At 48.7% G+C, this 25,808-nt stretch overlaps 11 protein-coding genes across 11 annotated transcripts; 6 read left to right on the top strand and 5 right to left on the bottom strand.

Moving 5' to 3' along the window:
* Window positions 1-87: 87 nt before the first annotated feature.
* BDV38DRAFT_294105 (CocE/NonD family hydrolase) lies at window positions 88-2,253 on the bottom strand. Its single transcript, XM_032062423.1, has 2 exons — window positions 345-2,253; window positions 88-277 (listed from the first exon to the last, which is right to left on the bottom strand). Exons 1-2 carry the CDS (start codon window positions 1,974-1,976, stop codon window positions 137-139), a joined length of 1,773 nt encoding a protein of 590 aa, XP_031912130.1. The 5' UTR covers window positions 1,977-2,253; the 3' UTR covers window positions 88-136.
* An 828-nt stretch (window positions 2,254-3,081) lies between these two features.
* BDV38DRAFT_294102 (uncharacterized protein) lies at window positions 3,082-4,698 on the top strand (the record flags this gene model as incomplete). Its single annotated transcript, XM_032062422.1, has 5 exons — window positions 3,082-3,186; window positions 3,253-3,369; window positions 3,427-3,639; window positions 3,741-4,236; window positions 4,292-4,698. The coding sequence occupies 5 exons, from the start codon at window positions 3,082-3,084 to the stop codon at window positions 4,696-4,698; spliced, it is 1,338 nt and encodes a 445-aa protein (XP_031912129.1).
* Window positions 4,699-5,313: 615 nt separating this feature from the next.
* Window positions 5,314-7,251, bottom strand: BDV38DRAFT_294101 (amidase signature domain-containing protein; the record flags this gene model as incomplete). Its single annotated transcript, XM_032062421.1, has 6 exons — window positions 5,314-5,432; window positions 5,483-5,879; window positions 5,964-6,087; window positions 6,147-6,565; window positions 6,622-6,894; window positions 6,964-7,251. 6 exons carry the CDS (start codon window positions 7,249-7,251, stop codon window positions 5,314-5,316), a joined length of 1,620 nt encoding a protein of 539 aa, XP_031912128.1.
* Window positions 7,252-7,645: 394 nt separating this feature from the next.
* Window positions 7,646-9,166, bottom strand: BDV38DRAFT_272342 (aminotransferase-like domain-containing protein; the record flags this gene model as incomplete). The annotated part of the gene is made up of 1 exon (XM_032057471.1): window positions 7,646-9,166. One exon carries the CDS (start codon window positions 9,164-9,166, stop codon window positions 7,646-7,648), a length of 1,521 nt encoding a protein of 506 aa, XP_031912127.1.
* Window positions 9,167-9,404: 238 nt separating this feature from the next.
* On the bottom strand, window positions 9,405-11,543 carry BDV38DRAFT_294100 (uncharacterized protein; the record flags this gene model as incomplete). Its single annotated transcript, XM_032062420.1, has 6 exons — window positions 9,405-9,558; window positions 9,622-9,761; window positions 9,810-10,098; window positions 10,144-10,543; window positions 10,594-11,300; window positions 11,359-11,543. The coding sequence occupies 6 exons, from the start codon at window positions 11,541-11,543 to the stop codon at window positions 9,405-9,407; spliced, it is 1,875 nt and encodes a 624-aa protein (XP_031912126.1).
* A 157-nt stretch (window positions 11,544-11,700) lies between these two features.
* Window positions 11,701-13,447, top strand: BDV38DRAFT_294098 (alpha-keto acid decarboxylase family protein; the record flags this gene model as incomplete). The annotated part of the gene is made up of 1 exon (XM_032062419.1): window positions 11,701-13,447. The coding sequence occupies exon 1, from the start codon at window positions 11,759-11,761 to the stop codon at window positions 13,445-13,447; it is 1,689 nt and encodes a 562-aa protein (XP_031912125.1). The 5' UTR covers window positions 11,701-11,758.
* Window positions 13,448-15,169: 1,722 nt separating this feature from the next.
* Window positions 15,170-17,462, top strand: BDV38DRAFT_250534 (arylsulfotransferase family protein). Its single transcript, XM_032054962.1, has 2 exons — window positions 15,170-16,036; window positions 16,087-17,462. The coding sequence occupies exons 1-2, from the start codon at window positions 15,560-15,562 to the stop codon at window positions 17,392-17,394; spliced, it is 1,785 nt and encodes a 594-aa protein (XP_031912124.1). The 5' UTR covers window positions 15,170-15,559; the 3' UTR covers window positions 17,395-17,462.
* Window positions 17,463-17,927: 465 nt separating this feature from the next.
* BDV38DRAFT_250532 (CVNH domain-containing protein) lies at window positions 17,928-18,637 on the top strand. The gene is made up of 2 exons (XM_032054961.1): window positions 17,928-18,174; window positions 18,242-18,637. Exons 1-2 carry the CDS (start codon window positions 18,027-18,029, stop codon window positions 18,448-18,450), a joined length of 357 nt encoding a protein of 118 aa, XP_031912123.1. The 5' UTR covers window positions 17,928-18,026; the 3' UTR covers window positions 18,451-18,637.
* A 224-nt stretch (window positions 18,638-18,861) lies between these two features.
* On the bottom strand, window positions 18,862-20,046 carry BDV38DRAFT_119012 (succinyl-CoA synthetase-like protein). Its single transcript, XM_032051093.1, has 3 exons — window positions 19,206-20,046; window positions 19,029-19,154; window positions 18,862-18,980 (listed from the first exon to the last, which is right to left on the bottom strand). The coding sequence occupies exons 1-3, from the start codon at window positions 19,927-19,929 to the stop codon at window positions 18,940-18,942; spliced, it is 891 nt and encodes a 296-aa protein (XP_031912122.1). The 5' UTR covers window positions 19,930-20,046; the 3' UTR covers window positions 18,862-18,939.
* Window positions 20,047-21,043: 997 nt separating this feature from the next.
* Window positions 21,044-23,532, top strand: BDV38DRAFT_272336 (Zn(II)2Cys6 transcription factor domain-containing protein; the record flags this gene model as incomplete). The annotated part of the gene is made up of 2 exons (XM_032057470.1): window positions 21,044-21,355; window positions 22,087-23,532. The coding sequence occupies 2 exons, from the start codon at window positions 21,044-21,046 to the stop codon at window positions 23,530-23,532; spliced, it is 1,758 nt and encodes a 585-aa protein (XP_031912121.1).
* A 375-nt stretch (window positions 23,533-23,907) lies between these two features.
* Window positions 23,908-24,656, top strand: tpcF (glutathione S-transferase tpcF; the record flags this gene model as incomplete). The annotated part of the gene is made up of 1 exon (XM_032062418.1): window positions 23,908-24,656. The coding sequence occupies exon 1, from the start codon at window positions 23,979-23,981 to the stop codon at window positions 24,654-24,656; it is 678 nt and encodes a 225-aa protein (XP_031912120.1). The 5' UTR covers window positions 23,908-23,978.
* Window positions 24,657-25,808: the final 1,152 nt, after the last annotated feature.

Genomic DNA, 25,808 nt, shown 5'->3' with positions numbered 1-25,808 from the left:
AAACTACAGCTCATCAAAAGCAGCCATTCGCAAAATACAGAAGGCTTCATTCCACCATATACCAAATAGGAACCACAGGTCATGTGCCTTAGATATAGAAGTGACATACATGGACTTAATTCATCTCTCGCCAAGCTCAGATAAATGGAAGGATAACGCAGCTGGGATACTCTCCACCAAAATGAACAGTATGTTTCCCTTTATTGAGCTCATACGCCGGACGGGGCTTAGAAAAGGACGTAATATCCTTTGCAATGCTAGGATACTGGCCGCCAACCTAGGTCAAATATGTCAGTACACGAAGACCAAGAGAAACAAGACCAGAGGGGCGACATTCGACTAACCTGTAAGCTAATAGACTCTCCAGCATCAAAGTCCACACCCATTGCCCAGATACCGATCTCGAGCTTCGTGACTGTTCCTGGTTCTATCCGCTCCTGTTTCGAATGCGGGTGGAAGGGGAATTGCAGGTGTATACTTTTACTGGAGTCAATCGCACGATGAGAGGCACGGAGGATTCCAACAGATCCTAGGTGTAGATTCAGACTCGCTTGATCCTTGTCAGGGATTTCGTCAATCGATTTAACAGGCGTAGCGTGGAACGGGAAGTTGAGGTGCTTCAATTCTTTCCCATTCTTATCTTTCTTGCGTAGAATGACGAACACAGTAAAGTCGTCCTGCTCCTCGGCGGACACGTATAAGATTGCCTTTGGCAAACCAATTAGGCGTGAAGGTTTCTCGAACGTATAGTTAAATTCGGCAATGCTGGTCCGGCTCTCGGAATCATATGAAACAGTGGAATAATCTGTGGTGGCTGTGCCCAGAAGCTGTTGGTTACCCCCTAGGTATAAGCTCCTGTAGTCTGTTGACGGAACAGGGAAATCCTCTAGAACGATGTTGTCGATAGCTTCACGGTCGCCGAATTGCAAAGCAGACCAACGGACTTTGGGAGTCTTTTCCCAATCATTCTCGATGCCTTTCAGGTAACGGTCAAAGAAAACTGTGAGTTCTTCCATTGACTCAGGCTCACTGTACAGCTCATACCACTCCTGTTTGCTTCCCCAGTGGATCCACTTCTTGTCGTGTGGGATTTCGAGATAGCCACGAACGGAACCCATGGTATGAATTGAGCTGACATCTGAACCACGAATATAGGCTGGACACTGGATCTTCGTCATATCCACCCGCTTATCGGCCCAAAAGGCATTGGAGACAGGGGACCGGCGATACATTTCCTCGTAGTCCTCCAAGCCCGAATTCTCCGGTCCTCGAACGATCTTCTGCGCAATGAGATCGAAGTTGCTCATGAAGAACCACCCCCCACGGCAGAACTGCTCACGATAAAGATCACCCAGACCTTCCCAAGGAGCAATCGCCTTCAATGACGGGGGCTGCTGGGCCGCGATAAACCACTGCGCAATCGCCAGTGCAGAGTTACCGGCCATACCGATAGATCCATTACACCAATCCATAGCAGCGATCGCCTCGACTATATCATAGCCATCCTCCGCATCCTGACTGCCCATGACACAGATCTGCCCATCACTATTTCCAGCGCCACGTGTGTCCACACTCACAATCGCGTAACCCTTCGGGCACCATGTTTGGGGGTCCAGTCCCTCGAACTTTTCCAAGCCACTGAGATCGGAGCGTGGAACACAGCAATTCCACACGCACATTGGTAACATATCCAAGGCACTGTATTTCTTGCCATAGAATGACCAACTCAATACTGCGGGTACCTTCTCAGTTGTGTCTGCCGGGCGATATATATCAACGTAAAGTCGAGCGCCGTCGCGGACCACGATTTCAACGTCATGTTCGACCCGAATGTCACTTATCAATGGTTTCGCGTTGAAGCCATTCCAGCCTTTGGGAAGGACTTCGGTCTTTCCCGGTTGGAAGTCGACATACCCATTCTCGCCTACTGTTGGTTTGCCGATTTTCTTATATGCGACTTGTACGGGGGGAGGCATGGTCGATGATTAATTGGTCAAGCTGGGGTTGACCTGACGATATTCTAATGAGCAAGATAAATGAGTGATCTTTGTTGAGATTGCAATTGGAAGTATTCTCGGCGTGTAGAATTCCAAAACCTTGGAGCTATATAAAATAACAAGACACTAACAAGGTCCGCCGGAGCACAACAATAGACCCTTTGCTTCCCCGCATGGTATCGCATAGACCCAGCAGATAACCTGTGGGGTTTGAGCTGTGTCTGCCGAAACGAGCTGTAAAGGGATGCTTTACTCGGAGCATTTAGCGTAGGTTTAGCGCCCGAATTTCTTCGTGGGGTTGCGCCGAGTCGGGGCTTTTCTAAGACACATTTTACTTCGGGGCTGCGCTTCTGGCGGTTTGGCACTATTCCAGAGTAAGAATAATAAGTGCGCTTTGGCCTACTATGCGTCATTTTATTCGTCAACCCCGTAATATGAAGAGTCACCCTGTGATAGAATGATGTGGGGCCGAATTAGGGCTCCGAACCAACACCATCCATCAGTCACCATTAGTGTGGCTTTCCATGGTCAATAGAGGCCGTTTCAAAATTAACTAAAGCGCCCCAGCTCGGGTCTTTATACCCCGTGCGAAATGAGACCAAGTGCTGCTTTCGAAATTACTAGCGATGAGTGTGTCGAGATGTCGAGATTATCCGACTGGGGTATCCGTGCTCTTGGACTTCGGCTGCCCACCGAAGCTCCGATAGACAGATGGCACGACGAACGAACAAGCATGGGATACGGTGTCTATTGGGCAAAAGATCCTGAAGATTGCTATTTACATATGGTCGAAGTCAATGCCATATTTAAGCTTTCTAATGCAAGGCTCAACGTAGCATGCAATATATATAAGCTTATAATTTCTCATCAGGAACATGGTATGGTGTAGTGTTCAAATATACCAACGCCGGATGCCACCAGTCGTTCCCGAACGGTTATCCCGGTTGATGGTGGTCAACAATTGAACCTTAGCCGAACATACTATAAAGCACTGTTGGACTGTAAATGATGCGGGCATACTTGAACATTTAAATATAGATTCTCTATTAGCTCTATACTTAGAGAAATTGCAATACCTTGCACCATGACTGTCACATCAGGCTTCGTTTCTCATCCATTCCCGATACCAGACGACTCCCCGTTCCCCGTCTCAAATATACCATTTGGCATTTTCAGCACTGCGGAGGATGTAAGTAGAAAAATTAGACCTATTATATTACATTCTAGCTAATACAGCATTGTGCCATGTGCCTAGCCCACACCACGCCCGGGAGCTGCGATTGGTGACTATGTGATCGATTTATTTCGGGTCGCAAACCGCGGTGCACTGACGATCGAACATGCCAGTGGACCAGAAAATATCTTCCGCGAGGTATGGAGCAGTATCCCGGAATTGTTAATATCTTCTCACTGACAGTGTGGTCGGTAGCCGACGCTCAACCGCTTCGCCGCTCTTCCTCGTCCAGTCCGGTCGAAGATACGGAAGGACATCCAGGAGTTGATTAAAACCGCGGATTCACCATTATACAATCAAGGAGAACAACCGAAGCTACTTATTGCGAGAGCAGCAGTATCAATGCACCTCCCATTCTCCATGGGCGGTTTTACGGACTACACTTGCTCTCTAGAGCACGTTACTAATGTAAGTGCCATAGCCCTTGGAAGCTCTAATAGTTCAAAACACGATTGCACCTGTCCACTACGCAAGGATTAGCACTAACATGAGTCTATTATCTATAAAAGGTTGGTCGCGTAGCAGGCTTCGGCGATATACCCCCCAGCTTCCGCAACCAACCTCTAGCATACAACGGTCGCGCCTCATCAGTAGTCGCAAGCGGCACTCCAATCCAACGGCCATACGGCGTTGGCTCTGATGGACTGTACCCCTGCCAGAAACTAGACTACGAGGTCGAACTCGGTATGTTCGTCTCGACCAAGATACCGATTGGTGAACTCATTCCAGCATCCCGCGCCCGAGACTACATATTCGGCTTCGTGCTGCTGAATGACTGGAGCGCAAGAGATGTTCAGTTCGCGGAGATGATCCCCTTGGGCCCATTCAATGGTAAGAGCTGTGGAACCAGTATCTCTACCTGGGTTGTGACGATGGATGCGCTTGAAGAAGCGGGTGCTATTGTTCCGGCTAAAGCGGATGTCGCTACGGCGGGGAAGTTCACGTCGAATCCGTTCCTGAAATGTGCGGAGGATGTCTCGATTGATGTTTCGACTTTTATCTCTAGTATGTATCTCTCTGACTTTGAGTTCCTGGGAAGTGTTGTTGACAGAGGATACAGGAGGGGATAGTCATCGAACACCCATCAGCAGGAGTAACTTGAAACATACGTACTGGTCGGCGTTCCAGATGCTTGCGCATCATACCTCGGCGGGCTGTGGACTTGCTCCTGGGGATCTAATTGGGACGGGGACACTCTCTTCATCCGCCAAACAAGCAGGCGAGGACTTGGAGCAGGCGTCAACGGGTCTAGGACGGCTTGGGTGCATTCACGAATTGACCGCGGGTGGGAAGAACCCAGTTCAACTTGCAAGCAACCTTTCATTGGCCTGGTTGCAGGACAACGATGAGATTACGTTAGAGGGATGGGCGGGTGAGGGTGATTCTCGCATCGGCTTTGGTCAAGTGGTCGGTAGGATTGCTCCTGTCGCGGAGGTACCGGGTATGGTTACAGTCGCTTCCACCTGATATACCTCTATCTTATAAACATATTACTACTTTATATCTTCCTATCTTCTATTTCTTTTTATTATATTGTAATTGCCCTTCCGGTATACGTAATGTGACTGGCGGTATGCCTTCGGAGTGCTGTAGGCCAGCGGACTGCAAGATGTATAATGTTAAGGAGGTCGGAGATGTTCGGGATTCTCAGGAAGAATGTATGGAGAATGAAACAAAATTAACTGACTGGGGCCCTGAATAGGGGTTTGATATCTGTCCGCGTTGTTTAGGAGACCATAGAAAGCAGCCTCAATGCTAACTTCATATGCCCCCCTTAAGGCCTCCAGAAGTTGGAGCAATGACTACCATTAGAGCCACCACTGCCATTCCTTCAGTCACGTAAAAGCGTGGTCATTTAAAATTAGCGCCTCACACTTCATCATGGGACGATTGAGGACATAGGCCGGTCCACTACTCTGCTTGATGTTCTAGTGCATATGCTTTTTAATGAAGGTGTAGCTCTCATTATAGTATCAAGAATGGATTGTGCAGAATGTGTATTCATCTGGAGAAATGGACCCTAGAGCATCACAAACTGCCAGGTAACCACGAACCGCGAACCTACATGTATCGAAACCGACGTTAAGGCGATTTGATAGATTTCTCCACGCAGCCAGCTGCAGCAAGGAGCATCTCATCACCAAACCGCGGTCCTATCAATTGCAAGGCAATTGGAGCATCCTTGAACTTGTGCACAGAGTCTGCGAGTCTATTAGAAAGATGTTGTCGCTGGAAATGTAACAGGACTTACACTTTGCATGCTCAGCAGCATCGAGTTCATTACGTGGCACGTAAGAGGATTCCTCCGGATCCAGAGACGGGTCAACATGCAGCCCTGTTGGTATGATGACAGCAGGGTGGTCCAACGCATTCCAAACAGAGGTATACCCGATATATGTCCCTGTCTCATGCTCTGGCGCAACGCCAGGATAGGCTGGAGATAAAATCACGTCCACACCCCGGAGCTTCATCAGTCCGTGATATTGTGCTCGGAAGACTTCGCGTTTGTAGTTTAATTCCCAATTCTTATAGACCGTCATTTCCTCCCCCCATCCATATACAACCTTGGTCAGCGGCAGGATTGGCTCCCCACTAGCTTCCAAAGCCTCTGTCAAATTTTGAAAGCCATCCGCTGCGAAGAAAGCATTCTGTTGTCGGGCGGAGGGCTGCATTAGTAACCCACACTATAATATAATAATAGTCACATGCAGCACTGGGGGTTAGCCTCTTACCGCGAGGTCATATATTTCCCTATGTTGAAAAGGCTCCCACTCAACAACGTTGACACCAGCAGCACGCAGCTTGTCCTCTGTGGTCTTGATCGCACGACTAATAGGGGGGTGCGGTCGGACAACGCTATTTGATAGTTAGCAGGTGGGACCAGACGAACGATTTTTCGTAGTTTCAGCTCTTACCCATCGTCTTTCAGTATTCCGATGGTCAGGTTTGCCAAGCCACCCACGCTACGCCAGGGGACAGGTGTAAGGCTTGCATCCTTTTGCCACGGCTCTTGATCTAGAATACTCTTCATAAAGAGCTCCAGGTCTTCAAGGCTTCTGGCAAGCGGCCCTACCACACCAGGGAGGGATTGTTGTCCAAGCCCAGCAGCCTTGATGCCAGCCAAAGGCAGTCGGCCAGCCGTTGGCCTGAGCCCGTAGACTCCGGTAAACGCAGCCGGCATCCGAATGGAGCCCCCCATATCAGACCCAATTCCCAGAGGCGAGCATCCAAAACTGACTGATGCACTCTCCCCCCCGGACGACCCTCCCGGCGACAGGTTGCGATTCCAAGGGTTCAGCGTTCGTCCAGTAATGTTGTTGGCAGAGTCAACATGCTGTCCAGAGTCAGTGTGACAAGACTTGCAACTGTTTCCCTACAACAGCTACATACCATGAGAGACTGCGGTTCGTTCGTACGGACATGCACTATAGCCCCGGCGTTCTGTAGAAACTGGACCACATATGCGTCGTCTGGTGATACATGGTCGCACCATGAAACAAATCCTGCGTTACACACTCTTCCCTTCATTCCAATATGTTCCTTCGCGGAGATCGGCACGCCGTGAAGAGGCCCGACGATTTTGCCAGTCTCCTTGAAAACCTGGTCTAGGCGCCGAGCTTGCGCTAGAGCGCTCTCCGCCAGAAACTCCGTTGCGAAATTAATCTACGAGATGATTAGTGACATATGCATGCGATGTGCTAGAAGGGGGTTGGGGGGTGGGAGGAAGTTTACCAATTGTTGGCCCATGGTGGCTCGCTTCAGGAACGCTCTCATCACCTCTTCAGCTGTCCATATCCCGGAGCCCATTTGGGAGACCAAACCAGCGGCTGTGTTATCGGTAATAAGCAGTTCCTTCTCGGACAATATACCGCTTTCCCTGGGGTAATCGATTACTCTCGTCTGGGATGCAGGGGGGATCTGATCCGGAGAGAGGAGGTAGGACTTCGGGAGAGATTGCTCCAAAATCTCTCTGCATCTTGCAGCCCGGGTTTCCCAATTTGCGCCGATACAAGAACTCATTATGCCGTATTCAGAGGTGGGCTGGATGTCGGAAAAGGTGAAATGAAGCTTTGTTGAATGAGATGACATTCTCAAGTTAGCCTCCCCTTAGTTCGACAAAACGGAGATAGCAATGTCTAACTCGCACGTTATTGGCGCCAGCCCCTGCCACCGTGGGTCACAGGCGTATTTACTTAGTTCCGAAGCCATCTATCTATATTACATCGAATGGGTGTCTCCACCTCAGCTGCCGCTGCTCGTGCGGGGCTGCTCACAGACCTTGATATCTGATTACAAGTCTAAGATACAAGTAGTATCAGACATAGTTGAGAGATGCCCAAGGCAATTGGGCGGGAGGAACTTTATAGAGAATGAATTGCTACCATGTAACTCAACACTGTTCTCGGAATCTGTCCTACTCACAAGTCAAGGCAAACTCCTGTCTCACAGTATCCCCCAAAGCCTTCAAGGCTTTTTCAAACTGTTCCGCAGGCGCAGCCGCAAATGTCAACCGAAACTGCAATTCCCCATTTGGCTTTTGATTGGAAGTGAAGAGTAATCCCTTTGTAACCTGCACTCCATTCTCGATTGCATTGATGTTAATTCTCTCGGCGACCTCAGACAGTAACTCTTCCCTCTCTGCTGCTTCCACCTCGCTCTTGAATAAAGGATGTATCTCCCAGTTCAGGCGGAGCCACACGAACATGCCATATTCAGGCGGGTCCCAGGTACAGATGTCCCGAGGTAGATACTGATCGCAGGTATGCAGTAGAGCATCTCGTCGGGTGCGATAGGCCAAAGATATATGGTCCAACCAAGCGGCAAAGCCTTGATGGCCCCATTTCTGTTCTAGTAGCGCCCATAGCATTAGCTGCGATGGGCCGTTGACCTCCACGGTCGTGATTTCCTGGTAAGCAATGAACTTTGCTATGATCTGTGTATTTGCAGTAACCCAGCCAGCCCGGAGGCCAGGAGCTAAGATCTTAGACACTGAATCGAGACGGACAACACGGCCTGATCGATCGAGGGCGAGATAGGATGGGAGCTCGGAAGTCTTTTCTGTTCTTCCATGATCGGCTCGGCAAGCGCCCATCCGAAGGAAGTAGTATGGGTCATCTTCAATAATGATCAAATCATGTTCTTCGGCGATGTCGTAAATAGCTCGTCGTCTTTCTGTCGATTGCGTGGCTCCGGTGGGATTCTGGCCCGTGGGAATGGTATACAACACGCGGGGCTTGGGCCCTCGAGATAAATCCCACTCTCGCAGAGTCCTTTCCAGAGCCTCCGGTCTAAGACCTTGTACATCCATTTCCACGCCCTCGAACCGCAGACCTAACAATTTTGCCCCTTCAATGGCTCCGGGGTACGTGAATCGTTCGGCCAGAACCGTGTCTCCCCGGTCGCAGAAAATGCGGAATGCAATCTCTAGAGCAGCCGTCGAGCCAGAGGTTAAGCTGATACTCCAGTCTGCATAGGACGGATGATGCGTGATTTCCACATGCTCAGTCAAAAACCGGACTAGGGATGGGGACCCCACGGTTGGTCCATAGTTCAACCCGCTAGATAGGTTATATATATCGCTGTGCTTCGTAACCGTATGCTCCACAGTTTTCACACTCGTGGTAACGGACGCTGGTGGATGAGGTACCATTCCCCGAAAGGTCAGAGACTCCCATGGGTAGAAATCGGCGGTTGGTCTCCCAGTTCCGAGAGAGATAACCTGACGCCCATGCAGCTGTGCACTTAGCTTCTTGAGAGATGAGCCAGAGAAATCTTTGCTTTCGCTACTGAAATGGTGTTGCATTGATTTTGATAAAGGTTTGCCATTGTTGTTGGATAGTACCTTGAGACTTGGTGCTGTATTGGCCGGGATGGTGGAGCATGACGGAGCTAGTTGTATGGGAGAGTGCACGATAGAGACAGTTGACATTACCATAATGTAATCGCCATAAATAATTGTAAGAATGATTGATCGATGACTCATGAGCTTGAGTTCATATTTTCGATCTATATATATTGGGTTGTCGGATTCACACATCTTCGGACCGGAGAAAGGCTGGACAGTCGGAGTGATCGGAACCACGGACACGGCCATTATAGAGTGGATCGCATCATCGCCTGGCGCGGGAAAGATGTCTCACCTCTTATCTATAATGTAATCCAAGAATGAGATATCACAGGCTAGGCAAGGTGTCTAATGATGGGTGATCGGCCAGATTTTCCCAGAAGGAATACTCGAAGTCCCACGGATCTTGGCTTAGAAAGCCAGTCCAACTCTCGTCCACACGGCGATGAGTAACCTGAGGGTGCATGGTGTCAATAAACATCCTTATCGTCTGTGATGCTTTGGATAGTAGTGCATAATTCGGATCCCCTTATTTGATAAACGACCCTGCTTCGATTTCCGCTACAAAGACGGTCAAGTCCTGTACCGCTCGGGTCCAAGAAATCTGTGATGAACTGGGAATATCTTGCTGTCGCAACATGGCTAGAAGAATAATTCCAGCTGCTGGGAGGCCGTAATATGCAACCTGGTTACGGTTAGTGTTAGTTCCTCGTGAGGAATAGGATGCGCGTACTCTCCAAACAAGTGCAGTCCCTGAGTTCACAAGCTGATCTCGGAGTAAGATGCCTTCTACAACTAGGGACATCATTTGTTGCGCCACCTCTGTTATGGGCATATCTGGTTCAGCCGGTGTGTTCAAGAGGAGAAGACGCAATAAGAACAACACATGTAGGTGGTTTAGTCGTACAGCCACCACGAAATCCCTCTCGAACGGATTCTGAGTGCATTGCTTCAAGCTTCCTTCTAGTCGAAAGTGGGGCGGGAGTGCCTCCCAATACGCCTCTGCTTTCTCTTGGAGTACACTGCCGTCGTTAGCCACGTTCGTTTCAACGTCGGTTAGAACATACCTGGCCCTCTCAATGAACGTGTCCTTTCTATTGTCGCAAAACATTTCCATAATCTCTTCCTTGAGCGACGCACACAACGCAGACCAACGTGTCTCAGCTTTATAGCTCGCCTTTGCATCTTGCAGCCCTCCAAGAGCTGCCGTGATATGCTCGGGGCTGTCACTATCGAATCCAGTCCAGCTTGAAGAAAGCTGGAAATGGCAAAATCGCTTACTCATTCGGGGTGGGCGCCCGAGGAAAATGGCTATGTTCTTGTCTGCCGAGTAAAGCCGAGCAGAGGCCAGTTTGCGAAGTTCAACTAAGAATGGTGGAAGATCTGGTTTGTTTTCGATATTTTCGTGGTACCCTAAGGCAAATGTAGAAGCTATTGCATCTCCAAGTCTTCTCCAGGAATGGTAACCTGTCCAGTTAGTACCAGGCCAAGTCACATGGAGGTATAGGCTTACGTACTCTGGTCCCCATCGACATTTGAATGAACAATAAAATTCTCGTACTGGAAGATAAGTTGTAAGTCGTTGAGACAGTCAAGAGAAAGAGATATTTCCAAGGCATAGTCACTGAGCTTGGTGGCAGATCTTCGCAGTGCATATTTCTGCTGTTCAGATAGATACAAAGAGGGAAAATACGGCACATCAATGGTTGCTCGGCTAACTGCAGCAAAGAAAATGCCAACTGTTTCCCATCTTGCGTTTTCATTGAAGAACTGGGCCGAGAAACTAGCAAGGTCGGATGTGTGGTTGAACTGAAGTGGCTTCGCTGAGTTCTGCAGCAATTGTCGTGCGTATACCAAGTGCCCATCTTTATTTGCCACTAGGGGTAGCAAGTTGTTCATGCTCTCAGCACATTGCTCCACAAACGGCCCGGCCAAGGCCAGGTTGATACCTGTGGCTAGCCAGAAATTAACGAAGCTTATGGTGGCCTTCAGGGGATATGTGCTGAGAAATTGGCTTAGAGCGTCGGCACCCCGTTGTGTCAACTCATAGCTCTCAGATGAGTAGCCCGGCATCGTAGCCGTTGAAATATCAGCACCGCTGTCTCCATCCGGTGCGATATGATTGAATATAGATACATGACTCGAAAGCCCCAGATACCCAGGGTTGGGGTATGGGTGCCGCCTCAGACTCGGCGATGCAGGCGGCTGGTCTGGAGAACGAGGGCTACTTCGGTTTATTCATCAAAGGGACATACTGAACAACGAGCAGGAAGCGGACTCACCTTTCCGCAAGTTCCACACCCGACGGAGAGGACACCTGCACTCTTTTCCGCTTGAACGGTGCGTCCCGATAAACGCACATACCAATTCGATTGGCATTACGGCAGCGAGTACACGCCGGCCGTTTGTGGTCGCACGCCAGCTTTGACTTTCTGCATGCTTCACATGCTGCTAGTCTCGGCGTCATTGCTGCTGTCGGTCCTCGATAAGATGTTGGCTTGGGCGTTGATAACGGGAGAAAGTTGACATTTTCCTGTTGCGGCGTAATCGGATCGGAGTGTCGGCGAATTGGTTGCTACTTTCTCCGAGCATAACCCTACAATCATATAAACCACCGATCTTACGCAAAGTTCACGATACTAGTATACAATGCACTGGTAAATATTGAGTCATCTATTCGTTATGTCAGTCAAATTAGCCGATTATCTCTTTACTCGCTTGCGCCAACTGGGCATCCGATCTATCTTTGGCGTCCCAGGCGACTACAACCTCCACTTACTTGATTTCGTCGAACCATCTGGCTTAGCCTGGGTGGGCACCTGCAATGAGCTCAATGCGGCTTATGCTGCTGATGGATATGCCCGGATAAATGGCCTCTCGGCTCTGATAACCACATTCGGTGTCGGGGAGCTCTCTGCGATCAACGGCATTGCCGGTGCTTATACCGAGAAAGCACCGATCATTCACATTGTGGGCACGCCTGCACGGACAACGCAAGAGGCACGAGCCTTGGTGCATCACACCCTCGCAGATGGAGAGTTCCGACGATTTGCAGACATGGCCTCCCATGTAACAGTGGCACAAGTGGACCTGAAAGACCCCCGGCTAGTACCCGATCAAGTCGACTGGGTTCTCAGGGAGGCGATAATTCACAGTCGGCCTGTTTACCTAGAAGTGCCAGACGACATGGTTGATGTTCAGGTGGACGCGTCGAACCTCACATCGATGATCTGCCTCCCCCCGGCCCCAGCCACTGGACATAAAACAGTTGTATTGAGTCGCATCCTGGAGCGAATATACACTGCCAAGCGACCATTGATACTGGTAGATGGGGAAAGCAGACCTATGAATGTACTGGGTGACATTGATAGACTGGTAAAGACAACTGGCTGGCCCACGTGGACCACCATCTTTGGCAAGAGCCTAGTGAACGAACAACTACCGAATGTGTACGGGGTTTATGCTGGGTCGCTCGGTGATCCGCAATGGAAGAAATATTTTGACTCAGCAGATCTAATCATCAACATGGGCCCCCACTATAGCGACACCAACAGCCAGAACTTCACGACCATTCCCAATCCAGCCGTGACTATTACGTTTTCGAATACATACGTCCAAATCGACAATGATATCTACCGAGATACGCATCCTAGCAACATCCTCCCTCAAATACTAGAAGGGATCGACACCAGTAGAATCCCCAGAGTAACTGGGCCTGCTAAATTAACTAAAGAAGCAGGCCAACTTAATCCGTCTGATCCAATCACCCAGAAGGACTTCTACAAGACTACGAACGCAATTATTCGTGACGGTGACCTTGTCCTCACAGAAACAGGCACTGCAGCACACGGAGCCCGCAATATGATCCTACCGGAGAACACTCGTCTTCTTGGCCCTGCCACCTGGCTATCAATCGGGTACATGTTACCTGCAACTTTGGGAGCCGCGTTAGCCCAAAGAGAACGCGCAAACAATCCAGGTTCCCGCGTCATCCTTTTCATCGGGGATGGAAGCCTGCAGATGACGGTTCAGGAGATCAGTACGATGATTAGGGAAAACTTGAATGTTATCATCATCGTCATTAATAATGAAGGCTATACCATCGAGCGGGCTATTCATGGGAGGAAACAGTTGTATAATGATATTGCTACTTGGAGACATGCTCATGCTCTGAGCTTCTTCGGTGCGGATAATAGGCATGCCATGCAGAGTTACTTTTCTGCCCGGACATGGGGTGAGTTGGATGTTGTTTTGAGAGATAAGAGGATACAAGATGGAACAGCAGTGAGGATGGTGGAAGTATTCATGGGAAGGGAGGATGTTCAGGGGGCTTTATTGCGCCTCATGGAGAAACAAATAGCTGATGAGTAGTTCTTTCACGATTTATAGAATTCTATCTACATTAGCTCTGATTGCGGAGAAGTAGTATATATACGGAGTAAATTGCGTAATATATCCATTGACCATATATATCGGAAGTGTTAGCTTCAATGATCTATCAAGGAAGATACTGCTAGGGTTTTGCATAGCATATAGGGTACAAGCACGTCTGCTTTCATCCAGTTGTAAAAGTCAGTCAAAACTTGAACTATGTCATTGCCCATAATCGCCGTAAGGGCTTAGCCTTTGGGTGATATTTTTTCATGTTTCCCAATGGATGGGCGAAGAGACGCATGACAAAAAGATCGTTTATTAAGCAGTCTAAAGCCCATAGAAACTTAAGGGCCTTCCTTGGAATCCAAACCACATAGACTTTCTTCATTTACGGTACACAGACCCTACATAATTTTGGCCTTACGCGCCATATCCGACAACACTTTTCTAGGAACCCCAAGAAGTTTGAGCCTGGCCAGGCCTGGCCAGAACAAAGGCAACGTACAAGGATACTGAGGCGGGGTTAGTCAAATCAACCGATCATGGTCATTAAAGGTAAATGTAGTTAGATGTCGAAACATGGAGTGCATAAAAGTTCATATCATCTCAAGCGCACGGCACACGCATCCGAAGACCTATCGCAAGCAATAGGCAACAATGTTGAATGCACAGCCACAATCTATTTCCAACTGTCAGTGAATTGTATATACATATGACGTATTAATCTCTTTAACCCATGGATGGTGATTGGTTAGAGATCGGGTGGCTCAGAAATTGAGTTATCTGCAACTCAGTCGCACACGCAGTCAGACTTCAGACTGCATTGACAGAGCAGACATGTACAACGCCGGCTTGGCAAGGGGTGAAAATGCTAACCGAGGACGAACCAAGTCCATTAATCCTTGCCAAGTGATTCATTCTTAAGGTGCCAAGCCGCGCATTGATTCCATTACCAACAATAGTGGACGAAGTGTCCAATGCGACCCCCCGACAAGAAAGCCGCGAGATATATCGTTCAATTGCCATGGATTCCTTGGTTGGGTATAGAAAATTACCTCAGAGGAATGGAAACCTGATCTAGAACTAATTGCCGAGTAATGGTTAGTTCGGTGGTAAGAGTGGAGCAGGGGGCGTTATTGCGCCGATCAATTGAGCTATTGAAACTTCCAGAATGCGTGGACGGAGAAAATTAGGAAAACTCCACAGTCCGTAGTGACTGTTATTTGGATTGGGTATTGAAGTGTGTATTTTTTATTTTATTTTTATTTTTTTTCTCCCTGCCAGCCTGATTCTAGCATGCATTTCTCTCCTGACTGAGCGAAGAGACTTCCACTCTCCACAGTAGTATGACGCTAGATTGACAAGGCCCCACAGAGAAGAAGGGCAGGGTTGAGTCTCAGTGGCCGGTATCGTTCATAAACTCTGCAGATTAAGTGATGACAATATCCACGCGGCGTCGTTGATATCACGAAGTAGTACATGTCCAGACGACCCCATCATCAATGATTATCCAGCGGTGCTCAGCCACTGATACGCGTAGTGTCCGTTATTTCATCGGCTTGCTGTTGCTCCCAGCCCTAAAAGCACGCCACCGCTCGCAACCACCAGTCAAGGTGATTCCATCAACCGAGCAATTACCGGCAATCGGCACCCATACGCATTCACGGTGGGGAAGAAAACGTGCCAAGATGGCTAAATCTTCAGCAGACCACTCATGACCGACAGTCTCCCAAGAGCTCGTCTATCCAACGACCCACTGCGGGCTATCTTGGCAAAGCCCGGAGAATGGCACGATGGTCGAATTATATTCCCTCTTCTGGTGTACCACTCTGCTCTAACTCCGCCGCAATGGATTCGGAACATGAAACCACGTTGTATGGTGCGTGAACGGGGCATCTTGGCAATTTTTATCTGGGTCTTGCGTTTGAGAAACTGTCCCTCCTGAGTGCTGAACAGGGGCCCCGATACGATTACGATTGCGTACGTACCTGAATCTGAAGCATGGACGCACGCCTTTGGGAGGGGGGTTAATATACCTCCCCACGACCCCAGTCCGTTATCCCTTTCCCTATTATCCCGGACACTTTGCGCCTTGTCCGTCATGTCCCAATGTCCTCTTGGACTTGGCCTTCGAAGAATGCCCGTCGCTCGCCGTTGAGGCTCGTCACCGGCCGCCATGTCGCTACGGTCGGCGTGGTCATCAGTCTTTTCTATCTATTTTACGTCTTCGCGGTACCGCAAATTTCACGATTTCGCTTTCGCACGGACTTGAGCCAATATGACCTAGGTCTGTATGGGTTTGGTCCTTCAACTGGTTACGTTTCCTTCGACTACGAATCGCCAATTGTCGAAATCACGGCATCAGAGTCAGGATGTGACCCGCGATACACATTTCTTGCGCCGCGCGGTGATTCGGTGCCCCAAGCAGGTCCTATGATTCTCGATGCTCAGGGCAACTTAGTTTGGATGAAGTATAACTGGGAAACCACCCAGGATTTCAAAGTCCAGCGATATAAGGGTGAAGACTACTTGACCTACTGGGAAGGTCGCGAGGTCGAGACTCGCGGCTATGGATCGTGGTATATGGTACGTCGTATCTGAGCAAGGAGAATACGTGCTTGACTGACCATCACCAGCTTGATTCTTCCTACACCCAACGATACGTGATTAATCCCGTCGGCAACTATGGGGGTGACCTGCACGAGTTCACAATAACCACCGAGGGAACAGCCCTGGTGACAATCTACGACCCCTTGCCAGTGGACCTAACACCAGTCGGAGGTCCAGAACTAGGTTGGATATTTGATGGCGTCTTCCAGGAGATCGACATCGAGACTGGTGCATTGCTATTCGAGTGGCGCGCTTCCAAACACTACCCCGTCGATAGCTCGTACGAGCCGCTGGGTGAGGCTGGAAAAGATCGTGCGTCGGCCTTTGACTACTTTCACATCAACAGCGTCGAGAAAGATGACCAAGGAAATTACCTTGTGTCTTCCCGCCACACGCACTCGGTCAGCTGCATTGACTCCAAGACGGGATCTTTACTATGGACACTCGGGGGCAAAATGAATGATTTCACCGATCTCTCCGATGGCGAAGCAACGAATTTCGCCTGGCAACATGATGCGCGGTGGCACGCGAACAGCACCTTAACACTGTTTGACAACGCCTCCCACTCCAGCAATGATCCAGACAATGAGAGTCGCGGCATGGCTATTCACTTAGACATTCCCGCCCGCCAGGCGAGATTACTGGCTGCTTACTACCATCCTCAACAGATGAAGTCTGTATCGCAAGGCAACGTACAGATGGTGGATGATACCGGCCGGGTTCTAGTTGGTTGGGGTCACAGTGCCGCCTATAGCGAATTTAGCACCGATGGACAGTTGCTGTGCAATGTCCATTTCGGCGCATCGGCCTTCTTCACCTTTGGGCGGGTTGTCTCCTACCGTGTCTTCAAGGGTGACTGGGTGGGACACCCTCAGACGACTCCTGACGCTGAGGTCGACGGCGATAAAGTGTACGTGAGCTGGAACGGTGCAACGGAAGTTAAATCATGGCGGTTAGAGGTGTGGGATTCCGACGATTTAACCGAGTCCTCGTTTGGGGTCGTGGCGCAGTTTAAAAGGACCGGGTTTGAGACGGAAATCGATATTCCAGAGGATCTTGGTCCTTTATTCCGGCTGGCAGCTCTAGACGTTGAGGGGAATGTCCTGGGTGTCACCGCGGTGCTCCAGAAAGAACAAGTGTCGAGTTTCGACAAGTTTTTTGATCTGCACAATTGGATTCTGGGCTTTGCCATGGTAGTAAGTGTCGGTGGGCTGCTTGCCGGTCTGTATCGATGCTATTGCTATTGCAGACTTTTGAAGCTATATCGCTCTCGCTCCAACGATTACCAATTGGTGGCTATGAACGAGAATGCCGACCATCCGCCGCCCGTTTAACCTCAGAGGCTGTTCACTCGCCATGTATAAATATTGGCCTTGGGCACCAAGAAACCCCTGAACCGTCCTGCTTGTCTCCTCTTCCTTCTTGTACATAGTCACTGTAGTACCTGTATATACTTCTAACAGATCATGGAATCCTTTTCTTGGGTTTCAAAACTTTCCAAGTTTAAGTCACAGAAGCGCATATCCCCCCGACAGCATACGATCGTGCAGGAACTGCATTTAACAGGGTCAACTACGCAAGGCCTTGTATACATATAATACAATGAAAGTCCTTACCAGCTGACTAAAGAGGCGAAACATGGTCTTGGGCGTTGTCATGTCATATGACCCCATGAACTCTGGTAAACTGGCTACTACAAGTCCTCTGACACTCTGTTCAATAGGGAACAAAAGGAAACTTAGCCAGACGTCTATTTCCCATGACAAGGGTATTGGTACTGGAAGAACATGACTCCGCTACATCATGATTATGCAATCTTAACTTAATCGCGTGGCCACGATCCAACTATATAATTGGCTCTCATACGCACACCCAAAGCGCCTGCTTAACATTAAACTCTACTATGGAATTCCATCCAATGTAACATACGTTCAGTCAAAGGAATCCTATCTCTTACACTTTCACAATGTCTTTCCACCAAACTGCCTGTGACATTCACCTAACCCCCGAGCATGGACGGAGGAGAACTTCCCTAGTCGCTATATGCAATAACGAAGAAGGATCGGGTCTAACCAGCGACATCTACCTCGATGACTTCCTTGGTAATGACAACGGTAAGGTCTCCCGTTCTGTCTTTCTAACGGGATTCCAGGCGCGCATGGTAATCTCCATCTTCACTAGGGCATTTCGTTTGGGGTGGAAAGAACGTTACGCAAACGAGTCGTAATCTTGAGATTTCGAGAGAAGGGCCGTCTCGACTGCCCGTACTTCATGGCGATCTTCTAAATAGTTCGGGGGATTATGTATCAGATCATTGCTATCTGGATGAGCATATTTTCAACATCAATGGCGAGCTTTTATTCAAACCGGATGAAGGGAGGGAATGGTAATGGCCTCAAGTCCAAAGAGGATTGTGGGAATTGGTTGGCAAAGTCCAATTTCTTGATTGAGTTTTTGTTCTTCACGATGTTCTAGATTGGTATAGGGATGGTAATACCCTCCTAGCTGACGTATAATGATGGTTGCAGGTGCAGATTTCACCAAAAGGAAAGGAGAATCAATGAATTAATATAAGCCCTTCTGCATCCAATGCAATCCAGTGAGATCTGATTGATCCGCGGTAACAGATGAGCGCTCAGGCTCACTCTTTATGTAGATGACCTTTCTGGGAGGCGAGTCCCTGCATATATTAAACATTCACCTAGCCTGCCTGCTGCTGCATGACTAGGTGTGACCGATACACACATCCTATTCTGCATATCCTCACACCGATGTCAACCCTTGAGCGCAGTGATGTATCCCCAAGAGACTTTATAATATCCATTAATCATCACGAATTCTTTGTAAGCTCGACGATCTTTTTAGCTGCTGCATCGAAATCAGCCTCGAAGAGTATATTGTCTAGACCAGATGTTTGAATCTATACATCGTATTAGTCATTGGCAAATGGAGATAGGAGAAGTTGTACTTCCCAATTCAAAGCCTTTCTCATAGTTTGTACCTTGTAACCGAACCACAACTGGAATCCTGAACCCGCCCATGGCAGCAGAAGCGGCCAGGATTGACTCGGCAATCATATCACAGCGAACAATCCCTAGTATTAGCTCTGATTAGCTAGAAACCTTCTAAGCCGGTAAATACTCACCGCCATAAATATTGATGAACAGTGCCTTTGTGCGGGTATCACCCTGCAGAATCGAAAAGGCTTTTGACAATGTTTCCTTTGTTGCACCTCCACCGATATCCAAGAAGTTCGCACAGTCCCCACCGTACAAGGTGACTAAGTCATTGGTTGCCATGGCTAAACCAGCACCGTTGACAATAACACCAATATCACCGTCAAGACGAACGTAGGACAGACCCAGTTGCGAAGCTTCATATTCGTCTTTCTCCTCCGGCAAGTGTTCCTCGAGACTAACCAGTTCAGGCTGTCGAAACCGGGCGGAGTCATCAAAGTTAAACTTCGCATCTAGACATATCAAGGACCCTTCCGTTGTACGCACGAAGGGGTTCAGTTCAAGGAGTGTGGCGTCTTTTTCTCGGAACAGCTTTACGAGCTGACGCAAGATGTGTGTGACGACGCCCATTTCGTTGTCGGAAAACCCAAACTGTGCTTCAATATAAGCCGCAATCTCAGGAGTGATTCCGGTAGAAAGATTGAACCAGAAACGCTGGAGCTGATTCACGTTCGACTCAATGTTCACACCTCCATCATCAGACATGAGGAGAACAGGCATGTACCGTTCGCGATCGAAGGTAATCGCTACGTAGAACTCCTGCGCAATATCGACCGATTTATAAATGTATAGCTTGTTTACGGGAAGGCCGCCGGATGGGGTTTGCTTCGTGACGAGAGAGTAGCCGATCATTTTGGATGCATTGTCAAAAGCCTCGTCCGGTCTGCCGTTGGTCAGAGCTGGTAATAGTACCCCTGGTTGGTAGGAACCCACGAGTCCACAATGCGAACGCCACCCTTTCCGTCGCTGCTATACTTGCCCTTACCTCGCCCACCCGCGAGTATTTGAGCCTTCATGACTGACGGAGCCCCTGATGTTGTCTTAGCATTGACGAATGGCTCAGGTGTTCATCCCCATGCTCAAAACATCACCTCCCCATCAGGAACTCACCAATGTTGTATACAACATCTCGAGCTGCTTCAGGACTCTTGACTACAAACCCATTGGGGACGGGAATCTGGAACTAGCAGGGGTCTCAATAACTTCATACTACTATGAAGGCGACCTGCCTTACCTGTTTCAAAAGCTGATGCGAGTGGTGTTCTAAGAGGCTGAACTGGCGCACATGTTTTGTGAATGGACCATGACGCTATTCAGACATTAGCTTCCGGCGCATGCAATTCAGATACTACAAGGATAGCATGCCTCTCGTACGAGAGATAAAAGGGACCGCCAACGCATCATCTTGTATTGTTCCAGTTGCTTCTTAGGAAACTCGTTCTGACTCTCTCCCAGTCCTTACCCAGCGAGGTGAGACGACATTAGATGATGGAGAATAGTTTTAACTTCACAATGACATCAGCACTATGAATTGTTTGTCCCTCCCGTCCTTCCTTTCCGACTGGTGCGGAATGAAGCCCAGAGTCCGGAACTTGAAAGCTTAAAATCGGAGATCCGAGGCGGTTGAACCCTATCTCATCGGGAGCACCCATGATGGTGCTAAATAGCCACACCCCATAGTTTCAACAGTGAGCGAGCGAAGCCATGAAGTACTGTTCATTTTCAAATACAAATACAGACGAACATCATCTTATGTCACGTGCGCTCTTTGGACACTGATAGCGTGTCATCGTGGGGGCGAAACCCACGCCTCCAACTTCAGTGAGGTTGTCAGAAAGAAAAGCCTCACTTCTCGAGGGCGATACACTCAGCCCCAAATTATTCCCCTACCTTCACATTGAGCTTCTACTTTGACGCAAGTGAATCAGCAAAAAAACTCACTGCTTCGATGCCTCATCTGACCACAATGTTGTCACGACTCCCAACCCTCTCCAGATACCTTCTCTCTTTCGTCGTGCTGCTTGGTGCCTTCTCTCGATTCACGCATGGCGCGTATACTCCGGGATGGTACGCATTCCAGGAGTATCATGCACCGGATGACGGTTCTACTCTCGCAATGATTACGCCAGTTATTGACACAATTTTTGGAGTCACGTTACTATTCGGGAACAAGGCCTCTCGATACGCGGCTGCGGCTGTTAGCCTTATGTTTTTCATCATGGGACTGGCTATGCAGGTACTGGCAGGGAAAGACTACAAGGGCGATGTGGCGTTGGTTGTACTCGCAGCGGTTGTTGTTGTTGGGGCTCTCCGAAAGTAGGGTTTAGAAGCAGTAGGGTAAAGCAGCTATTGCAAGAGTTTATGTGGGCTGTATGGCTACATGGGTTTGTACTATGCGCTCCATCGCTCCGCCGCAGTCCTCCGTATCGATGGAGCCACGGTCCACGAATATTAGAGAGGATAACACGGCGTTATTGAACCGTTGTTGGGGAGGGATGTGAGGTAGTGAATCATTCTGGGGGCGCCATCCATGTAAATAGACCTGACAAATCTGTGTTTTGCCTTTCTATTAAAAAACTAAATAAATAAATAAAATAAAAATAAAAATAAAAATAAAATACGTGTATCTAAATGTCGGTGTTAGGGTCTGCCGAACCCCGACACAGACCGACATTTATAAGCAGTCATCCTTCGGCTAAACCGTATCGGGCGAAACCCGCGAGCAGAAGTACATCCAGTTAGGGCAATCCTAAGTAGACGACACTTTATCTTACTTACTAATGTTGTCAGAGAGTATCGAGCATTTCTTGAACTTGAATTACAGGGTTGTCACAAGTTAGCACTTGGGTATTGTAGCTCTTCCCGATCCAAACCAGCAACATCTCAGAACAATGCCATTTCCCGGTGGCGGATGCCAAACATGTAGGGATCGACGAATCAAGGTACAATACATACTACTGGCAGCCATGCGCCGACATTACCAAGGGCCCCCGCTGATACGCTCTACAGTGTGATAAGACGCAGCCAATCTGTCAACGATGCATAAAGTCCCGGCGAACATGCTATGGCATGCGGGATCAACAAGTCTGGCATACCGAGAATGCCTACGCAAGCCGTGAGAAGAAGCGCCCTAGAGGGCCTCGTTCAATGAAAATGAATCGAACCGTGTCATACAAGCCCGCCGATATTAAAACATACGCAATTGCATACTATATGCACAATTATCTGCAGGCTCCCCATAATGTTCCCGATATTGTCAAAGATGTCACTAGAGGATGTCTCCCCGTGCTTCCATCAATGCCGTGGTGTTCAATCCTAGATCTGGCGGTGTCCTCTCTGGCTCTAGCACTATTTTCGAGGACCCAAAATTACCCGCATGCAACTGTAGTAGCGTCTGCCACGTATCATCGACTTCTGCAGGTCGCTCAAACTGTGATTCATTACCTGACACCAGATAATATTGACCCGTGTCTACTCGCGGTCTTCTTCATGGGTCGCTATGAGGACTCGATATACCGCCCAGAGACTAAGACCCCGCTGGTACACGCCTCGCCGAGCTTCTCACATCACGATGGAGCGTTGGCAATCTTAAAGGTGTGGAACGACCGTTTCAGTCGCGATCGGCCCGCAACGGACGTTATTAAGCATACCAGACGGGGGGTGGTCAGATCAGCCCTCCTGCGAAATATAGCACTACCACATTGGATCCATGATGGCGCATTCTTCGGTGAGCACGGCCTCGAACTTGAATACGACCGAGTTATCATAAGTCTCGCCAACATCCGCCATCGGTTGTTCGCACTCGCCGACGAAATCACTGCTCGGGGTACAACTCCACAACACGAGTCAATGTTGAAACTGGAGCAAATCGATAATGAATCACACACCCTCGATCTAGAGTTAGAAACCTGCCTCTCCCACATCCCAGATGCATGGCGCCAATCTCAACAACACACCCTATCAAACGTGGACCTTCCATCCTGGCCGTCCGCAAATTTCTATTCCCCAATTATACACAGCTATCCCAGTCCAACATATGCCGCTCTTTGGAGTCAGTATAATGCCACAAAAATACTTGTCACAAGTACCCGGCTGAGAGTCCTCGCCCTCCATAATCCAAATAATCTATCCCTGGAGCAAAAGCTTCTTTCCGAGATGCAGTCTGTATCTGAAGATCTGGCAGCGACTGTACCCTTTGCTCTTCAGAGAGTCAGAGTAATCGGCGACACGCATTCATCATCCTCTCCTCGTTCATGTGTCAGGCTGAACCTAAAGGCCGAAGTCAAGCCCACCGGCGCTTCTTTGGTCATATGGCCGCTAACCATTGCGTCGGGGCTTGAATATGTTGGTTCTAAGCAGAAAACATGGTTCAAGGCTCAGCTAGCTCGTCTGGGCAGAGTGGTAGGGTTTGGGGTGTTCGAATCTGTGGAGACGGATCAATGGCTGAAGCTGTAGTTAGACGATAGAAATAGCCTAGCCGTGCTCGTTTATCCTTCGAAATCGTAAGCTAATGCTCACTAATTCACCAGTGAAACTTACATCTCCACAATACATGTATCATTCTTACAGCAAACACTTCTGTATTTTTCGTTTCAGCTCTGAAGAACTCTCCAGGTTAAACTATTCCACTTTGGGCGATACCAGCGAGCATCCATCAATGACGGACCCAATATCAGAATGTCAGATCCATGTGCCCAAAGTCAAAGATAGATTTGTAACCACTTATTTGATATTACAAATGTAGACCTTCTTTCTGTTTCTATATCCTCAATCCCAAAGCTATATAACACTGCTTCAACTCCCCCATCACCCCAATCCATCAACACAACCCGCTCTCACACACATCGAATACTAAGACCAAGCTAATCACCTACAACCAAATCACCAAAACCAAAACTAAAATGACCACCTCTCTCCAACCCCTAAAACTCTACGGCCACCGCCCCGGCCCCAACCCAGTCAAAGTCCTCATCCTCCTCAACGAGCTCTCCCTCCCCTACACAATCGACGCGGTCCCCTTCAGTGAAGTCAAATCCCCCTCCTACCTATCACTAAACCCCAACGGCCGACTCCCCACCCTCCACGACCCAAACACAGGTCTCACGATCTGGGAATCCGGCGCAATAATCGAGTACCTTGTCGACCGGTACGACACCGCCCGCCGCCTGAGCTTCGAGCCGGGAACCCACGACTTCTATCTCGCGAAACAGTGGTTGCATTTTCAGATGTCCGGGCAGGGGCCGTACTATGGGCAGCTGGTGTGGTTTAAGAAGTTTCATGCGGAGCAGGTTCCCAGTGCTGTTGAGCGGTACGCTAAGGAGGTTAACCGCGTGACTGGGGTTTTGGAGGGGTGGTTGGAGAAGCAGGCTGGGGTTTATGGGGAGGGAGATGGGCCGTGGCTTGTTGGGGGGAAGTTGTCGTATGCGGATTTGGCCTTTGTGCCGTGGCAGAGGATACCGGGGGCGGTTGTTGGTGTGGAGGATTTTGATCTCGACAAGTTTCCGTTTGTGAAGGGGTGGTTGGAGAGGATGATGGAGAGGGAGGGGGTTAGGGTTGGGGTCGAGGGGGAGAAGGAGTGATTTGTCTTCGTTATGGGGGTGCGAGAGTTTGTTTTTTGAGTTTGCTTTGAGTTTGTTGTTTGTGTTGTTATTTGATATATGGAAATTGGTATATAATATTACTGTTTTGAAGTACGCCTGATCCGTGAAGCATCTTCGAAGTCGTGAGTAGGGTGGATGATATGTAAGTCTATGCTACTATTGAGTAATGGAAAGCTAGAGTACATTCTACATGCCATAGCTTTGTGGCTTTAATAATCTCTAGGGACCTAGGTTTCTTCTTCTCTGTCATGTTATAGACAATATTGCTTTTGATGACCCTCATATTAGTTTAACAACCAGCTATGTGATCATGTCATCTGCCTGGTGTTATCTCATGGACTTGGCACGTTAGTATAAAGAATAAGCTTGAGATCAGAGTATTCGAAGCACAATCCCATGCATCAGCTATTACAGTCCCGGCCTCACATGGCTGATCCCAAAAAGTGTGAACAGGTAATAGATAAGATAATATCAAAATCCCAATGATAGGGATAATCCAAATCAACCTTCTAGTTCTTAATACTATGCTTATCTCCCGACTATCAGTCTTGACATGTCGATTATACTAAAGGCACAAGCTTTATACCTCGCTTCACGCAGAAATTAGAATTTTCACCTTTTCGTATAACAAAATTGATCGGTGGGTGCTTGCTTGCGAACCCCGTCGATCTCTACTTTAATATCAAAGCCACGCTCACCCGCCGCATTGGTGGGTATGTACCCACGAGATCTCACACCCCATGGCCGATCGTAGGGGCGTTCAATATTTTCTTCAAGATCTGGCTGAAAGTGATGGCAAACCGGACAGTCTGTCACTATGCTGGAATTCATGACGTTATCATTGTGGTGAGGGATATTCCAGAATGCAGTCCATTGTTCATAGGCTGAGAGCGCTTATACAATATTTACTAAACTATAGTTAGAGCTATACTACTTTGGCATATAATTAGTGGGCTAGCCGTCTAGTTGGATGGGTTGAAAAGATGTCTACCTAGTACAGAGTAGACATGCCCTTCTATCCGGTTCTGATATATATTCTACGATGTCTCCACCGGCTCGACCTAACAATGGGCCCTCTACATAACTCAATGCCTCTCTCAGTTTGATCTGGCCTGAGATCCTCTTTTGAAC

The sequence above is a fragment of the Aspergillus pseudotamarii genome, assembly GCF_009193445.1.
Source record: "Aspergillus pseudotamarii strain CBS 117625 unplaced genomic scaffold BDV38scaffold_37, whole genome shotgun sequence".
Classification (NCBI taxonomy): Eukaryota; Fungi; Ascomycota; class Eurotiomycetes; order Eurotiales; family Aspergillaceae; genus Aspergillus; species Aspergillus pseudotamarii.
This window is presented reverse-complemented; position numbering and strand designations above follow the sequence as displayed.

What these genes read in the sequence shown, in the direction of transcription:
- BDV38DRAFT_294105 (XM_032062423.1), bottom strand. Translation starts at nt 1,976, where the DNA reads ATGCCTCCCCCCGTACAAGTCGCATATAAGAAAATCGGCAAACCAACA. An exon ending in GAGAGTCTATTAGCTTACAG is followed by an intron (nt 278 to 344) that starts GTTAGTCGAATG and finishes TATTTGACCTAG; the next exon opens with GTTGGCGGCCAGTATCCTAG.
- BDV38DRAFT_250534 (XM_032054962.1), top strand. Translation starts at nt 15,560, where the DNA reads ATGTCCTCTTGGACTTGGCCTTCGAAGAATGCCCGTCGCTCGCCGTTG. An exon ending in GCTATGGATCGTGGTATATG is followed by an intron (nt 16,037 to 16,086) that starts GTACGTCGTATC and finishes GACCATCACCAG; the next exon opens with CTTGATTCTTCCTACACCCA.
- BDV38DRAFT_250532 (XM_032054961.1), top strand. Translation starts at nt 18,027, where the DNA reads ATGTCTTTCCACCAAACTGCCTGTGACATTCACCTAACCCCCGAGCAT. An exon ending in CTTCCTTGGTAATGACAACG is followed by an intron (nt 18,175 to 18,241) that starts GTAAGGTCTCCC and finishes CATCTTCACTAG; the next exon opens with GGCATTTCGTTTGGGGTGGA.
- BDV38DRAFT_119012 (XM_032051093.1), bottom strand. Translation starts at nt 19,929, where the DNA reads ATGATCGGCTACTCTCTCGTCACGAAGCAAACCCCATCCGGCGGCCTT. An exon ending in GTTCATCAATATTTATGGCG is followed by an intron (nt 19,155 to 19,205) that starts GTGAGTATTTAC and finishes AGCTAATACTAG; the next exon opens with GGATTGTTCGCTGTGATATG. An exon ending in GAAAGGCTTTGAATTGGGAA is followed by an intron (nt 18,981 to 19,028) that starts GTACAACTTCTC and finishes TACGATGTATAG; the next exon opens with ATTCAAACATCTGGTCTAGA.